Here is an 18,706-nt window from a genome sequence, read left to right as displayed (position 1 = left end):
TGTCTTGACTATTTACTCCATTTTAGAAAATGTGTAACATATGATAGGTTTAATTTGGTTCATTAAGAATTAATGAAGACACCTTTAGTTCTAGTTCAATAAAAATATTAAGATTTGATTTGAGTACTCATGCATTCCATTTTTTTTTTGTACAGAATGGAATTATTTTTTTCAGGATTGTATCCTGACTGCTCTGTGTTTACAACAGCCCTAGTGGACAAAACTGCTGACATTTAAGTTCATTTTCTATCTTTCATCTTTAAAGACATCAGCATATTTGATTGAGGAAGAACTAAAGGAACAGCTAAGAAAAAAACAAGAAGCTTTGAAACATTTTCAGAAACAAGTTAAATACCGAGTAAATCAACAAATTAGGTTGAGAAAAAAGCAGCAGCTTCAGAAGTCTTATGAAAGAGTAAGTTCAAAAGTGAGCCTGAGTAAAGATTGAATGGAAAGTATGTGTGTTATGTGATAAGCTATTAGGCAGTAACAGAATTACTTTCCTTTGATTATGTGCTTGATATAATCTGATTAACTAGTGAGGACAGTAGATTTTTATGTAGAGAAACCATGTTTTATTTCTATGTTCTGACTCATTTTTTTTGCTTTTACCAAGTAAACAAAATGTCAGAATTTTGGGTTCAGACTTGAGTTTGAATTCTGGCTTTGCCACTTATTAGCTATTGACTTTTGGCTAATTAACTTCATTGATTGTAGTTTCTTCATCCATAAAATAAGGATATGATACTTCTCTCATAGGATTGTGTGTGAGTTAGATGAGATAACCTAAATTATTAGCATATCAGAGGTACCTGGTAAATGTTAATTCCTCTGCCAGTAAAGCCTCTCCCCTGCCCCCACCCCAGTTTAAAATCCTGAATTGCTTAGAGGCATTATTGGATTGCTCTGTATTGGAGTAGAATGTTACTATCCACCTTTCTTCTTTTTGTAGGCAGAAAAAGAAGGCTCTATAGCCATGCAGTCTTCACCAGCACACTTAACTTTCAAAAGGACAAGTGTTTTTCCAAACAATTTAAATGCCGCTATCGGAAGTTCTAGGTTATCTCCTTCCCTGATGCTTGGGGAGGGAACAGATGATGAAGAGAATCAGAATGAATTATTTCAACAACAAGCCCAGGCTGTAAGTACCTGTGCATTTTATTTTATGTCTTTGATACTTTTCCCATCCCCTAAACTATAAATATGACATCTGTGGTGTGAGGTAGGGATTAAGAGTTATTGCATTCAGCTTCACTTTTTATAATCACGTCTTTTTTGTTTTAGCTTTGTAAAGTGGAGAACAGTGGGATAATGCTTTTTGAAATTTTTAAATTTACATTTATTTGTTTTTGATAAGATGCTCTAAAATTAACTAAAGAAAGGTGCCAAAGTGTTGGAATTCAAAAGCACTTTAGGTCAAGAACATGGATTTTCCCAATTATACTGAAATTATATTCTGGGTAAGCTACTATTAGCTTGTAGTATACAGAGAGAAATGATTCTTACCTTTGTTGCAAAGAAGTTAGTATACATGGGAGCATTTCATTTATTGTTTATGTTTGTCTAATTTTTCTGTTTTTTAATCTGATTATCACAATAAATGGATCTATAGTTGTAGGTTAAGGAATAGTATAAAAAATGCATAACGTATTTAGAGTTTTTGGAAAAATATAATTAATATTTAGTGACTCATTTTATATAACTAATATTTAAAAATTAACCACTATGAGTAGACTCATCCATTCAAATTGCTTGACTCTGTCCAGTTAGCCCCAAACTTAGTATACCTGAGCTTTTGTCCAGTTGACGTAGTCTTCAACTGTGCTTCAGGAATTGTTCTTCATCTTATTTAAAATGTAGTCCTAGAAATAATGAGAGGAAGAGAGAAAACATGGAAAATTATGAGGATTTGAAAATAAAAGCTGTATTATTGCTTAAGTTAACATACTTGGTCATAATTTAATTGTGCTATTTGCTATTAATAGGAAAAGCTTTAGAAGCAAACATTATCGTGTTGAAATACTATTAAATTTTTTTCATTGTCCATGACTATTTGACTCTTTCTTGTCATTGTTCAGTTTGTAAGAATCATTTTTATTTGTTAGGAAATATTTATTGAGCCAGGCACTGCATAAAGTACAAGGAATAGAACACTGACTTAAGATACATAGTCCTTGCTTTTGTGGTGCTTAATAGCTATTACTTCATCTGTGTAATACGTAAATACAACTCATCAGTCAGCAGTGTTTGCATATGCTGTTTGTTATGCATTGTAGTGATACTAAGGAAATGTGAAATAGGACCCTCCATGGGTTTATATTTTCAGGTAGAGATACAAAACAAAACTAGTAGACCACTCATTCTGTTAGATAAAAATATAGAGAAATTTTCTATATTTTACAATAAAGTTGTGCTACGGGAGTTCAGAAATTTTTAAGGAAACCGTAGGGGAAGAATTCATGGGAGAGATAGAATTGAACTACAAATTACTCTGTTGCCCAGGCTGGAGTGCAGTGGTAGAATCTTGGCTCACTGCAGCCTCTTCTTGCCTGGTTCAAGAGATTCTCCTGATTCTCCTGCCTCGCCGTCCTGAGTAGCTGGGATCATGGTACCCGCCACCGTGCCTGGCTAATTTTTGCATTTTTAGTAGAGATGGGGTTTCACCATGTTGGCCAGGCTGGTCTTGAACTCCTGAGCTCAAGGGATCTGTCTGCTTCAGCCTTCCAAAGTGCTGGGATTCAGGCATGAACCACAGCACCTGGCCAAGATATTTTTTTCTTAAAAAAAATAAAACCTAGAAACTGCAGTGAGCTTGGTGTATTTGGGAATAAGTGATGGAGCCTTTCTAATTGATAGTTTAAGTTTTTATAACCATCCCCGTGGCTTTTTTTTGGTCAGGGGGTGGGGAGGGAAGAACACGAACTACTGAAGAATGTTCAGTGACTTAACTATTTTGAACTTGTAAATTTTGTCTATATATGTCTCCATGACAATAGATGCTTTTTAATCTTACCACTTCTGTTGCAGTTTTTATCCACTAGATGTCACTGTGAAACTAAACAATGAGACAGTTCAGGCACTAATTCCCTTACGTTTATCTAAAGCTGGTTGGTTAAATGCTATACATAATTTACTTTCTGAATGTTAGTACATGTCTCAGTTTTCTTGTGTTGAAGTTATAGAAACATGAAATCTTGGAAGGGTTTTAAAAATTCATCTGACATATTGAAACATTTATGCGTAAAATGATTTGATGTCTGGAATATACTTAAATGATATAGTAGGAAGTTGCGGATGAAGCAAGATTGGCTGGGAGTTGATAATGCTAAAGTGAGGTATCCATATATGTCCATGACGGTTCATTATAGTGTTCTGATTACTTCTGTATATGTTTGAAGTTTTCCATAGGTTTGAATTTATTTAAATTTTAATTAAATGTTAAAAAAAGGATATTATCTGGTCCTACCTTTCTCTCTCTAAGGAATTCAGTTCTCTTTATATTATCTCTAATATATATATGGCCATCTGATTCCTACCACAGCCCCTCCACTATTGGACAACTTACTACTTTTTCAGATGGGTCATTTTATTTTTAGAAGACTTGAAATTATTACAAGTATTTTTTTAATTTGTTGAGTCAAAAATCTTCTTTCCTATAACTTTTATCCATTGGTCCTAATTTTGTCCTCTCAAGTAATAAAAAATAAAATGTTATCTGAGAGCACTTCAAGTATTTGATTATAGTTGCCATTTTTCTTTTTTGGGTTTCTGTATTCCTAATGCCTTGTTGATTTCTTCTGAATGTTATTTTGTTTTTCAAAATAACATTCCTGAAATAGGGCCTCAAAAACAACGCAACACTGTATTTCAAATATGATTTGGCCAGGATCTCTCTTAATCTGCTCCCCCACCTCACCCTCTACTTGATAATACTTGGTATTACCTGCTTGTTCAAAGGTCAGTTAAGATTAGTCGCCTGAAGTTAGGAGCTAGAATTGTAGACAGGAAGAAATTTCAAGTGATCTTATAATATAGAACCAGCATTTTCTTTTCGTTAGGACTGATATTCATCCTTAGGGACTGAGTTTCTGTGATGTCTCTGACAACTGCATTTTGCGGGGGAATTGAAGAACAACTGATCATTGTTTTAATCTCACCATATAATAACTTTCTATTTTTCTGTCCCGATTCAGCTTGCTACTATTTTGTAGCATGGTTTATTCCAGCTTTTGGTTTCTCACTGAATCTTTTACTATCTTATTTTTATTTTGATTCTGTCTTTACAGTGCTAGTTCTCTAGCTTTTTAAAACCATGGAAATAATTACTTTTTGTAGTAAAGCTTTAAGTAATGTGAAATAACCTTCTGCATTCTTGTAATCTACCATTGAAAAAATGAGTATTTCAGTCAGGCACTTTTGACTGCAAGAACTCAGGCTAACCCAAGCAAGGGAAAGTTTATTTTAAAAATACACATGGGTTAATAAGGGAAGAATCAGCTTCTCACACAAACCCAAACTCCCTTGAGGAATGCAACTGGAGAGTTTTTCTGGATGAGGTAGCTCCAGTGACCCCGAGAGCATGGGATCTTTGATCTTCACACTAAAATTTGATCATTAGCTTCATTGACTCAGTTCTTCTCATAGGGTGACCAGCCTTCCCTATTGGTCTAAGATCAAGGGGTTTCCAGGACATGGGACTTTCAGTGTTAAAACTGGGACAGTTCTAGGTAAACTAGTACAGTTAGTCACATTGTGTCTACATGTATGCTTGTCTCTTATTTAATCATTTTTCTGCTACTAACTGGTATTGTCATCTCTTCATCACAGCTTTGTAACTGGTATACTTGAGGTCCCTTTTTCCTTTTTTTTTTTTTTTTTTTTTTCCGTTTTAGGACCTTTTATGTTCAGGTCCTCTCTCTAACTTTTCTCTGAATATTTCCTAGTTTATGATCTGAGGTAAGGAATATTTATTGGCCCAGCTTGCCTTTTTGCACTAGGTCTACATTACTGATGATCTTACAGGTTGATAGCTACAGTGACAAAAAAAAAAGTACTGCAACTTGCTGCATTACATTGGGATTCATGGGTTATAAAAAATGGCTCATGTGAGTTCAACGTTTAATGTGTAGTATTTTCTGGCCACTGAAAAGTTTAACACATTTAAAAGTCAGTATGATACAATTTGCAAATAAACCACATTGTACTTGAATAGAATTTAACTTTGGTTAGATTTTTATGGCATTAACAATATACTTTAAATTGTTAAAGTGGACAATAAGTAGGTAAAATTCTATAAATCTTATCTATACTCTTTTCTCATGACCTACATGATACTAATTGATTCATTTTGTTTCATTTATACAGTTACTTATAAATTCTATCTTATCCCTGATTGGCCAAAAATTTACACAAAAAGAACTGAAGAAAATATGAACAATATCGTAGTTAGATATCCATATTTTTCATATTTTATCCTTCATACTTGCTTGATGTTTCAAATTTTACTGTCTAATCCTTGTTTGCTTTAGATTTTAAGATTTAACTCTCAAAATTTTTTATATAGTACAATTTTTGTTTTGTTACAAAGAGGTCCTTTTGCTAGTTGTTTATATTTCTGTGTACAAAATAGACATTTGGTGTGCAGAAGACACTGCATCAAGGCCTATTTTTACCTGATATACTGCTGTACAAACCTTGCTCCAATCAGCTAAGGCTAGGGGGGAAGTTGTCTAAGGTTGCCGTTTTAATAAGGCTTGTGGACCTGGCAATATTCCTTAGAAGCTACTGTGACTTGCTTGTCTGGTATATCTGGGATATATAGTCTTTAGGGCTCAGTGCAAGCGAAGTTTTGTTGGCAGTGGTTTGCCTACTGAATGGAAGAAAATTCTGGCCCATGTTCTCTAAGATATTCTTGAGGTTTGATAAATGTACATATGTATGTATGCAATATGAGAATGAAAAATGCATTTATATTCTTATGTTGTTCATGGAGAGGAAGCTTTTTGAGGAATGTTGTCTGGGATTTTTTTCTCATTTTTTATACTTTGAGTTTTATTAAATGTATATATGTACGTAGTTTAAATAAGTAGAATAGTTATGTGCCTTGTTTGTTATTAAACAAGAGAAGTACTTTGCCCATTGCCTCATTTCCTCTTCCTCGAAAGCGAGTAGTTTTCTCTTTTGGTGTTAATATTCATATTTCTAAGTAACATGGTAGTAGTGCTCCTTTTTTTTTTTTTTCTTCTTCATATGATCTGTGGCTTTGTTGTAGGAGCTCCTTCTTAATAGAAAATTTTTTTGCCAGCTTTATTGATTTCACACTAGGAAGGATGAGGATTTATTCCTCTTTCTGTCCCCTGCTGCCACTACACATGTACTCTTTTCCACCCCTCATCCTCTCTTTATAGCTATATTGTAATTTTGCTTAGATCTGTATTTAGCATTTATATTGTTATGACTAGAAAAACATTAATCACAGCTGATCCAGGAGTAAACTATGATTACTTTTCCTTCTATCTGTGGCTTTTTGTTTTATCTGGAGTTATAGTGATTTTTCATTTGCAGTGGTTTCTATGTAATTATGAGTAATTCATATGTAATTATGAGTAATTCATCTCTATCAGGGAATTGAAGCCTTGGTTAGAGATTCAGTGGTAGTCTTTGTTAATAACAGTTAACAACTACAAAAAAATCAATAGTGTGCCTAAGGTTCTAGACAGAAAAGATTTTTGGTCAAATTTTATGTTTTGAGTATTTATACACATACAACACATGCACATATGCATATATACATTTAAACATAAACATGTAAGTATACATGCAAATGTATATATACCATAAACATTCACACAATTACACGTATATGTAAAGACCACCATCATCTTGAAGAGCAATGTACTTATCTACTTGTTCATTTTAATTATTACATAATTTAATTTTTAATATCCACCTATGTTCTATGTTTTTGTTTAATTGCTTGTTAACATTAACTTCAGTCTTTGTATTAGTTTCTAGTGGCTGCTGTAACACATTACCTCAAATTTAATGACTTAAAAAAATGACAGAAATTTATTATGTCACAGTTCTGGAGGCCAGAAGTTCAGAATCAGCTTCACTAAACTAAAATGCAGGTGTCATCAGGGCTGTGCTCCGTCCTCAGGTTCTAAGGGAAAGTTTGTTTCCTGACATTTCCGGCTTTTGGTGTCTGCTGACATACCTGTTCTTGTGGCTGCATCACATCAATCTCTGCATGTCATTTTCATATCACCTTCTCTTCTGTATGTTGAATCTCTCTACCTCTCTGTTGTAAGGACACTTTTGATGGCATTTAGGACCCATATGGATAATCCAGGATTATCTTCTCAACGGTCTTTAAGATCTCTAGATTCTTAACTTAATCACATTTGCAAATGCCCTTTTTTCTTATAAAGTGATATTTACAGGTCCTAGGGATTAGCACCTGGTATCTTTGGGTGGTCATTATTCACCCTACGACTGTCCTCTAAGCTTGTAATTGAAAAAGCCTTTCCAAGATTGAGGCTTGGTGAAGGGTGATGGTACCTGCAGAGAAACAGAGGGAAAATACTGTGTATTTTAGCTGCTGGACCAGTTGAAATTCCTGCTTAAGACCCTGTAATCAATGCGACTCTAATAGAGGTTTGGACTTGATGGGAAATGAAGATTCTGAACCCCTATTTCAAATTTGTTGCAATGGGGATTTTTGAATCCTGGGTCACGTGGTGCAGGGCAATAACACCCATCTTACTTGGCAGTGAATACAAGCAGGCATCGTCAAGCTGATTTCTCTAGCTAAAGGTATAAACCTCTAGAAACAGGTATACACAGAGGTGATGTGCTGTAAAAATTCTGGGCTGTTAGAGTGTTTTCATCCTTAGGTCATTATTAGTAAAAGCCATAAAAGTGTTTTTTTTTTTTTTTTTTTTTTGACAGAGTCGTGCTCTGCTGTCTAGGTTAGAGTGCAGTTACACAATCTTGGCTTACCGCAGCCTTGAACTCTAGGCTTAAGCAATCCTTCCACCTCTCCCACCTCAGCCTCTCAAGTAATGGACTACAGGCATGTGCCACCATGCAAATTTTTTGTATTTTTTGTAGCGAAGTCATAGCCTTCATTTCTCTTCAAGGGAGAATTGATATTATTAAACTTTCAATGAATGGGTTAGTACTGGTCTTGACTTTGCCATAATTTTACTGACTAGTATGGGATATACTTTTCCTCTATGAGATACAGTGCTTATCTTAAAATTATACATATTTATTTCTTTGTTTCCCTAATGAGATATTCCTTCCAAATTTATAAGATATAAAATAGGCGTGCTTCTCTGAAAAATAAATCAGAATAGCTACATACTGAAATTACTAGAGATAAGCAATGAACACAAAATCAACATTTACTGTTAGTAAATTACTACTATTAGTAGTCGTTTATCAAATGTTACTTAAAGTAACATTTACTTTAAGATTGGTTCTTTTGAGATGTTTGAATTTGTGCACTAAATTAATTTAGGAAGGCTTCCTGGAGGAGGGGAGATTCAAGAAAAGACTTTAAGTAGCTATAATCTTCAAATGTTGAGGGAGTGAAAGGAGTCATGTAAATTGGGGATAAAAGGGTTTTAAGGAAACTAGAAATAGAGTCTCCTAGCAAGCAGTGATGAAAGCAATTAAGTATACAAGGACCACTTGAAGAAATAACTCCTTATTGAAAAAGGTGGTTAGTAGGTAAGGAATATGTCTGCTCAGTGATCTCCAAGTATATTAATTCAGACTTTAGGTTCTCATATTTTTGTGTACATATTTTATATAAAGTCTACATTATTTTTTAAAAAACAATTTGAGTAACAGCTCTTAAACCAAGTTACAAAGTACAGTCTAGAATAATGACAATAATGTTATGCCACACTATCAGCAGATAAAAGTCTCCTTCACAAGTAATCCTGTTGTCTTAGATCTGGCATTTTTTTAAATAATAGGGACCTGTGTTCCTGTTGAAACACCTAGTACATTTGGTATTAAAACTTACCCTACTTTTGTTTGCTTTTTTCCCCCTTTCCCTGGCAGCTTAGTCAAACTATGAAACAGGCACGTCATCGGCTAGCATCCTTTAAAACTGTGAGTAAAAAAAAGGGATCAGTGTTTCCAGATGATGGAAGGAAAAGCTTTCCCACCCAGGAGGTAAATTAATTTCTAATACATGATTTTTTAAAATATAGGTAAAAAATACAGATAAAGGTTTGCTTATATCTCGGCATAATTTAGAATTGTAAAGTAACTGGAAATAGCCTTAAATACCCAATAGTAGGGGACCCTTGAGTAAATCGTGATATATCCATATGCAGCCATTCTAAAAATATAATTTCAAAGAATATCTGAAGATAAGGGAAAGTGTCTGTGATATAAAGTTCTGAAGATAAGGGAAAGTGTCTGTGATATAAAGTTAAGAAAAAAGTTGGATAGAAAATTAAGTATGATATTAATTAAAATATATGTATATATTTTCAACAAATACTTATGGAATGTCTATGATTGCCAGCATTGTTCTAGAAACAAGACTTACAGGCCGGGCGCGGTGGCTCAAGCCTGTAATCCCAGCACTGTGGGAGGCCGAGGCGGGTGGATCACGAGGTCAAGAGATCGAGACCATCCTGGTCAACATGGTGAAACCCCGTCTCTACTAAAACTACAAAAAATTAGCTGGGCATGGTGGCGCGTGCCTGTAATCCCAGCGACTCAGGAGGCTGGGGCAGGAGAATTGCCTGAACCCGGGAGGCGGAGGTTGCGGTGAGCCGAGATCGCGCCATTGCACTCCAGCCTGGGTAACAAGAGCGAAACTCCGTCTCAAAAAAAAAAAAGAAACAAGAAACAAGACTTACAGTAGTGAAAAAACAGACAAACATCCCTCAAGGAGCTTCTGTGCTAGTAGGGAAAGCATATAATAAGCAAATAAATATAGAATATAATTTCAAGTGATAAGTGCTACAAAGAGAAATATAGCAAAATAAAGAGATGGAAAGAGCGCTGTGTGCATAGACAAAAGCCCAGGTGGAAATTGCACAAGAGGTTTATACTGATTATTTCTGGATGGTAGCATTTTATAGGTGATTTTCTTCTCTTTGTTTTTTATTTTTAAAAATTGTCATGAAATTTGTTACTTTCTAATCAGAAAAAAATTGATACTATTAATTTTTAAAAAGAAAGACATTCTTTTGATTCAAAACTTGAAAGTGAGAGTATGGAGCTAGGCTTAGGAGGATATGTAAGCCTATACTTATAAAATGATGTTGTTTTGGTACCTACCTCAGAATTCACAAATTTGGATCCCAAATTTATGTGTGTTCCTCTGTTTAGTTAATTTTGGCATTAATTTCACGGTTTGATAGGTAGCATCTAGTAAAATAGACCTTTAATTTAGGTTTTAATTATTTTTTCCTGTCATCAACTGCCTCATTTAGTTCTTTCCCAGTTTTACTTCCTAATTAGTATACTCTTATATTTTCCTGAAATATATCTACATATCTATGTATTCCAGGAAAATATAATATATATCTCTCTATATATCCATATATTATAGATGTTACATCTATATCTATGTACTATATATATCTATATGTTATGATACAATGTATATTATATATTTGTTATTCGTTTTTTATTTAAAAAATGAATTTTTATTAAAAAAACACCAAAACTGGGAAAGAACTAAATGAGACAGTTGATGGCAAAAACATTATGTATCTATATATTTAGATATATATATATTATATTACATATATATAATACATATAAATATATAATATATATTAATATCAAATACATATAAATATATAATATACATTATCTAATACATATACATATATAATATATATTAGTATTAAATATATAATATATATGCGTGTATTATATATCATATATAATTTTTGTATTTTTTTAAGTATCTTGACACAATCATCAAAAATGTTTGTCTCATGTATATTGGCATTTGGTTGAATACTAAACTGTAATGTTTTTCTCTTCAAGAAATAGTCTAATTTAAAAAACAGGTGGGTGTGGGTATGTGTCCACATATGGCAGCACATTCCACATGCATTCAGTATGGTTGTCTTTTTCTAGCATTGCCTCGTGGCTCTCCAGATAGAGTTTCTTTTGTACCTAAATTGCTTTCAGAGCTTGGTTTCTTGACAGTTTTCGTATCTATCGTGGTTTGGCAGTACTGTAGTTTGGGCCATTAGACTGACTCCACGGTACTGGTAGAATGAGGTGTTTAGATACTTTCTACTAAATCAGAAGAAAACAAATGGTTATCAGATCTTAGAGATGGATATTTTATATTGTTTGGAACATGCTCAGACCTTTCAATTGGTATTTTTCCAGAAAGAGTACTATTCACAGGTCTGACTGAAATAATTATTCAGTAGACGGGAGGATTAAGTCTGAGATAACATCTTTGTGTAAACCAGTTTTGTATGTCAGAGGTGCCATTTAAGTGTAATTCATTATTGTTATGGTGATAACAATGAATTCAGGCTACCTACTTGCTTCTAAATAATGCATATGTGGTTTTCAGGTAAAAATATGAAAAATCTACTCAATACAATTGGGAATGATATAAGAAATTAGTGAAATTTTTCTTGTTACTTATATCAAGTCTTTCCCTCAAATCTGAACAATTTTCTACCCTCTTCAGTTGTATGAAGTGGGAATTTGCCAGTCAGAAAGAACAATCTGTGATTGAGTTGAACCCTGCTTTTATTTCCTTGTTAGTCTTTAGTGACATTAGAATCCGTCTGGTTGCTGTTGATCCAGATTTGGAGATAAAAGTTGAACACATACTTGCTTGTACTCTGTCAGGTCACCAAGACTAAAATCATGAGTCTTCTGAAGTTGTTACTGGCTAGAATAGGTGCAAGTTGTCATTTATAAAGTTAATACATTCTCCTGTCAGTCTGTTTCATTCCATGTTTTCATATGTGAGTGCTTTGTTTGTACATATGAAGTAGAACTTACTTTTTCCCCTTTTATTGTGTATCACACTACCAAAACCTACTAAGATAATTTTAGATCTTTTACTGAACCTCAGCTTAGGCTCCTGAAGATATTGCTTCCTCTAGACCTATTTATATTTGTATTATTTTCTTTTTTTTTTCCCAGACAGTGCTTTCTAAGAAACCAACATCCACTGGGATAAATATAGGGGTAAGAGGAGAATTGCCCATTAAGGTCCATCGAGGTCTTTTAGCTGCTGTACCTTACCATAATTATATGGAAAATCAGGTAGTGAAATATAAAAAGTAGAGGGGAAAGACACTGGCTTATTAGAATGACCCACAGCTAATTAAGGATAAGATAAAGGGTTAAGATGTTCAGTAATTTTTTTTTTAGCAGACTTTATTGAAAAATAATTCATATACCATACAATTAACCCATTTAAAGTGTACAACTCATTGGATTTTAGTATATGTACAGGGTTATGCAACTGTTACCACAGTCTAATTTAGAACATTTTATTTTTTTAAATTAATTTTTAAAAATAACTTTTATTTTAGATTCAAGGGTACACGTACAGGTTTGTTGTATAGGTAAATTGCATGTTGCAGGGGCTTGGTGTACAGATTACTTTGTCACCTGACAGTACCCGGTAGGTAGTTTTCCATCACCTGTCACTCTCAGGTAGGCCCGAGTGTCTGTTGTTCCCTTCTTTGTGTCCATATATACTGAATATTTAGCTCCTGCTTTTAAATTAGAATATGCAGTATTGGGTGTTCTGTTACTGAATGAGTTTTCTTAGGATAATGGCCTCTAGCTTCATCATATTGTTGCAAAGGACATGATCTCATTTGATTTTATGGCTGTATAATATTCCATGGTGTATATGTACCACTTTTTCTTTATCCAGTCTACCACTGATGGGCATTTAGGTTGATTCTGTGTCTTTGCTATTGTGAATAGTGCTGTGATGAACATATGTGTGCGTGTGTCTTCAAGGCAGAACGTTTTATATCCCTCGGGATATATACCAGATAATGGGATTGACAGGTTGAATGGTAATTCTGTTGTAAGTTCTTTGAAAAACCATCAAACTGCTTTCCACAATGGCTGAACTAATTCACATTTTCCCTTGTGGTATATAAGCATTCTTTTTGTCCACAGCCTTGCCAACATCTGCTATTTTTTTGCTTATTACTAATAGCCATTCTGACTGGTGTGAGATGGTATCTTGTGGTTTTGATTTGCATTTCTCTAGTGATTAGTGGCAATGAGCATTTTTATCACATGTTGGCCATGTGTATGTCTTCTTTTGAAGTGTCTGTTCATATCCTTTGCCCTCCTTTAAGGAGTTTTTTATTGGTTGCTTGTAAATTTGTTTAAGTTTCTTGTAGATTCTGGATATCAGAGCTTTGATGCATATTTTCTCCCATTCTGTTGGTTGTCTGTTTACTCTATTGATGGTTGCTTTTGTTGTACAGAATCTCTTTAGTTTAATTAGATCCTATTTGTGAATTTTTTGTTGTTGCAGTTACTTTTGGCATCTTCATCATGAAATATTTGCCAGTTTCTGTGTCCAGATTGGTATTTCTTAGGTTATCTTGCAGTATTTTTTATGCTTTTAGGTTTTACGTATCAGTCTTTAATTCATCCTGAGTTTATTTTTATATATGATATAAGGAATGAGTCCAGCTTCAATCTTCTGCATATAGCAAGCCAAATATCGCAGCATCATTGAATTGGGAGTCCTTTCCCCATTGCTTGTTTTTGTCAATTATGTTGATGATCATATGTTTGTAGGTGTGCAGCATTATTTCTGGCCTCTCTAGCTGTTCCATTGGTTCCTGTATCTGTTTTTGTACTGATACCATGTTGTTTTGGTTACTGTAGCCTTGTAGTGTAGTTTGAAGTAGGGTAATGTGATGCCTCCAGCTTTGTTCTTTTGCTTAGAATTGACTTGGCTACTCAGGCCCTTTCTTGTTTTTATGTGAATTTTTAAATAGTTTTTTTCTAATTATATGAAGAATGTCATTGGTATTTTGATAGGAATAGCATTGAATCTATACACTGCTGTGGGCAGTATGGCCATTTTAACAATATGGATTCTTTTTATCCATGAGCGTGGAATGTTTTTTCCATTTGTTTGTGTCATCTCTGATTTCTTTGAGCATTGTTTTGTAATCTTATTGTAGAGGTCTTTCACCTCCTTAGTTAGCTGTATTCCTAGGTATATTATTCTTTTTGTGGCTATTTTGAATGGGATTGCATATTTGATATGGCTCTTAGCTTGGATATTGTTGGTATATAGGAATGCTACTGATTTTGTGTTCTGAAACTTTGCTGAAGTTGTTTATCAGATCAAGGAGCATTTGCAGATATGATTCTATACCTAGAAATCCCCGTAGTAGGATCCCCGTAGTCTCTGCCCAAAAGCTCCTTGGGATAGTTTGACTTTCTGTCTTCCTACTTGGATGTCATTTATTTCTTTCTCTTGCCTGATTGCCCTGGCTAGGACTTCTAGTACTATGTTGTGAGAGAGGACACCTTTGTCTTGTTCTGGTTTTCAAGGGGAATGCTTCCAGTTTTGCCCATTCAGTGTGATGTTGGCTGTGGGTTTGTTATAGATGGCTCTTATTATTTTGAAGTATAGTCCTTCAATGCCTAGTTTGTTGAGGGGTTTTTTTAAACATGGAAGGATGTTGAATTTTATTGAAAGCCTTTCCTGCATCTGTTGAGATCATCATGTAGTTTTTGTTTTTGGTCTGTTTATGTAGTGAATCACAATTAATGATTTGTGTATTTTGAACCAACCTTGCATCCCAGGGATAGATTTATCATGGTGGATTAGCTTTTTGATGCACTGTTGGATTTGGTTTGCTAGTATTGTGTTGAGTGTTTTTGCATCTATGTTTATCAAGAATATTGGCCTGAAGTTTTGATTTTTGTTGTGTCTCTGCCAGATTTTGGTATCAGGATGATGCTGGCCTTGTAGAATGAGTTAGGGAGGAGTTCCTCCTCCTTAGTCTTTTGGAATAGTTTCAGTAGAAATGATACCAGCTCTTCTTTATATTATCTGGTAGAATTCAGCTGTGAATTTGTCCGATCCTGGGCTTTTTCTGGTTGGTAGGCTTTTTACTAATTCATTTTAAGACCTTGTTATTGGTCTATTCAAGGATTCAGTGTTTTCCTGGTTCAATCTTGGGAGGTTGTATGTTTCTAGGAATATATCCATTTCTTTCAGATTTTCTAGCTTGTGTTCATAATCGTCTCTGAGGTTTTTGTTTTGTTTTGTTTTGTTTTGTATTTCTGTGGGACCAGTGGTAATGTCCTCTTTGTCATTTCTGATTGTGTTTGTTTGGATAGTCTCTCTCTTTTTAATTTGTCTAGCTAGTGCTCTATCTTATTAATTCTTTCAAAGGACCAGTTCCTGGATTGATTGACTTTTTGTGTGTTATTTTATTTCTCAGTTTTTATCAGTTCAGCTCTGATTTTGGTTATTTCTTGTCTTCTACTAGCTTTGGGATTGATTTGCTCTTGTTTCTCTAGTTCTTCTAGTTTGATGTTAAGTTGTTAATTTGAGACCTTTCTAACTTTTTTATGTGGATGTTTAGAGCTATAAACTTTCCTCTTAGCACTGTTTTGGCTGTGTCCCATAGATTTTGGTATGTTGTATCTTTTTTCTCATTAGCTTTAAATAATTTCTTGATTTCTGCCTTAATTTCATTGTTTACCCTGAAGGCATTCAGGAGCAGGTTGTTTAATTTCCTTGTAACTGTATGATTTTGAGTGATTTTCTTAGTACTGATTTCTATTTTTATTGCAATGTGATCTGTAAATGTGATTGGTTTGGGTTTTTTTTTAAATTTGCTAAGGATTGTTTTGTGGCTGATTGTGTGGTTGATTTTAGAGTATGTGCTATGTGCAGATGAGAAGAATGTATATTCTGTTATTTTGGTAGGGGGAGAGTTTTGTAGATGTATGTAAGATCCATTTGGTCAAGTGTTAAGCTCAGGTCCTGAATATCTTTGTTAGTTTTCTGCCTCAATGATCTCTTTAATCCTGTCGGGGCTGTTGAAATCTCCCACTATTATTGTGTAGTTATCTCAGTCTCATTTATTTATTTAGAGACAGGGTCTCATTCTGTCATCCACGCTGGAGTGCAGAGGCATGATCTGAGCTCACTGCAGCCTCTGCCTCCTGGGTTCAAGTGATTCTCCTACCTCAGCCGCCTGAGTAGCTTGGACTACAGGTGCACACCACCATTCCTGGCTAATTTTTGTATGCTTTGGTAGTGATGGGGTTTTTCAGTGTTGGCCAGGCTGGTCTCAAACGCCTGACCTCAAGTGATCCGCCCAACCTGGCCTCCCAAAGTGCTTAGATTACAGGCGTGAGTCCCCCTGCACCTGTCCTATCTGAGTCTCTTCATAGGTTTCTAAGAACTTGCTTTATGAATCTGGGTGCTCTTGTATTGAGTGCATATATATCTAGGAGAGTTAGGTCTTCTCATTCAGTTGAGCCTTTTACTATATTATGTAATACCCTTCTTTGTCTTTTTTAAAAATCATTTGTTTAAAGTCTGTTTTGTCTGAAATTAGAATGGCAACCCCTGCTTTTTTATGTTTTCTGTTTGTTTGGTAGATTTTCTCTATCCCTTTACTTTGAGCCTATGGGTGCCATTTCATGTAAGATGAGTCTCGTGAAGACAGCATACTTTTGGGTTTTGCTTCTTTATCCAACTTGCCACTCTGTGCCTTTTAATTGGGGCATTTAGTCTATTTACATTGAAGATTAGTATTGGTGTGTGCAGATTTGATCCTGTCATCATATTGTCAGCTGGTTATTATACAGACTTGTTTATGTGGTTGCTTTATATATCACTGGTCTTTGTACTTAAGTGTGTTGTTGTAGTGACCAGTAATAGTCTTTTCTTTCCATATTTAACACTCTCTTTAGCACCTCTTGTAAGACAGGTCTGATGGTAACGAATTCCCTTAGCATTTGCTTTTCTGTAAAGGATCTTATTTCTTATTCACTTTATGAAGCTTAGTTTGGCTGGATGTGAAGTTCTTGGTTGTAAATTCCGTTCTTTAAGAATGCCCCAATCTGTTCTGGCTTTTAGGATTTCTGCCAACAGGTTTGCTATTAGCCTGATGGGATTCCCTTTGTAGATGACCTGCCTCTTCTCTCTGGCGGCCTTTAACATTTTTCCTTTTTATTCAACCTTGGAGAATCTCATAACTATGTGTTTTGGGGATGGCCTTGTGTAGTATTTTGCAGGGGTTCTCTGCATTTCCTGAATTTGAATGTTGGCTTCTCTAGCCAGGTTGGAGACATTTTCATGGATTATATGAAAATATGCAATACATTTTGCAAGTTGCTTGGTTTTTTCCTCTCTCTTTCAGGGATGCCAATGAGTCATGGATTTGGTCTTTTTATATAATTTCATATTTCTTGGAGATTTTGTTTATTCTTCCTTATTCTTCTTTCTTCATTTTTGTGTGACTGAGTTATTTTGGAGAGGCAGTCTTTGATCTCTGAGATTCTTTCCTCAGCATAGTCAATTCTGTTATTAATACTTGCTATTGCATTATGAAATTCTTGTAGTGTGTATTTCAGCTCTGTCAGATCAGTTTGCGTCTTTCTTATAATGGCCATTTTGTCTATCAGCTTCTGTATCATTTTATTATAATCCGTAGGTTCCTTGGATTGGGTTTCAACTATCTCCTGAATGTTGATATTTTTGTTCCTATCCATGTTCTGAATTCTATTCCTGTTATCTCAGCCATTTCAGCCTAGTTAAGAATCATTGATGGGGAACTAGTGCAGTCATTGGGAGGTAAGAAGACATTTTGGCTTTCTGAGTTGTCAAAGGTCTTGTACTCGTTCTTTTTTATGTTTGTGGGCTGTGTTGTTCCTTCACTCTTTGAAGTTGCTATCATTTGGATGGTTTTTTAAAAAAATCCTCTTTGATACCCTTGGGGGTTTGATTCTGATATCAGGTGGATTCATTTGACTGGCTTTATTTCTGGAAGATTTTAGGGGTGAAGACTAAGCTCAGGACTTATGGACTGAGTGCCCTAACTCTGGGGGGCTGGTATTAGCCCTGGCTTTGTTCTCTGGCCCTTCAAGGTTAGGAACCTTCTGCCCTGGAGGAGCTGAGGTGTTCCCAGGCTGCTGGTCACAACACTCCAATGGATGGTGCCAGTCAAAATGCTTTATTGGGTGGTAGCAGTGGGATTTGTGCTTGTTTTCATGTACCAGCAGCAGTGGCAGCATGGCAGGATGCATGCTGTGGTGGAGTACTGGCAGGTGCAGGGGTGCTGGCCTCCTTGTGGGCATTTGCAGTGGTGGCAGTTGCAGTGCTGCACCGGAGGCTGGAGCAGGGGTGGGGCCTGCTGGCATCAGGGTACATGTTCACTCTGGTGGCAGTGTCAGCATGTGGTGGGGCGCTCACGGGCATGGGGCTGGTGCCCTCCATATAGGCGTTCATGTGCAGCAGTGGCCATGCAGAGCAGGGTGGTGGGGCTGCTCATCTCCTTGTGTGCCTTCGCATTGGCAGTGGTGGCACAGCATTGTGGGCAGGGTGCTCTTACACTGGCAGCAGTGGCATGGTGGGGTGCATGCACACTGGTGGGGAAGGGGAGGCAAGGTCTGCCTGTGCACACACATGAGAGCAAAACAATGTGGGGGTTGCCGTGGGTGAGTTCAT

General features: G+C 35.5%; 1 protein-coding gene across 1 annotated transcript in view; it reads left to right on the top strand.

The window, feature by feature from the left end:
* The window catches only part of CCDC15 (coiled-coil domain containing 15), a 102,672-nt gene that overhangs the window by 5,576 nt on the left and 78,390 nt on the right, over positions 1-18,706 (top strand). Inside the window, exons 3-6 of the mRNA XM_032285062.1 lie at positions 266-415; positions 953-1,141; positions 9,076-9,189; positions 12,163-12,285. Of these exons, the coding sequence (XP_032140953.1) occupies positions 266-415; positions 953-1,141; positions 9,076-9,189; positions 12,163-12,285 (576 nt within the window). The remainder of the gene's footprint in view (positions 1-265; positions 416-952; positions 1,142-9,075; positions 9,190-12,162; positions 12,286-18,706) is intronic.

Source organism: Sapajus apella, unplaced genomic scaffold, assembly GCF_009761245.1.
Source record: "Sapajus apella isolate SASKATOON/1434 unplaced genomic scaffold, GSC_monkey_1.0 scaffold16, whole genome shotgun sequence".
NCBI lineage: Eukaryota > Metazoa > Chordata > Mammalia > Primates > Cebidae > Sapajus > Sapajus apella.
This window is presented reverse-complemented; position numbering and strand designations above follow the sequence as displayed.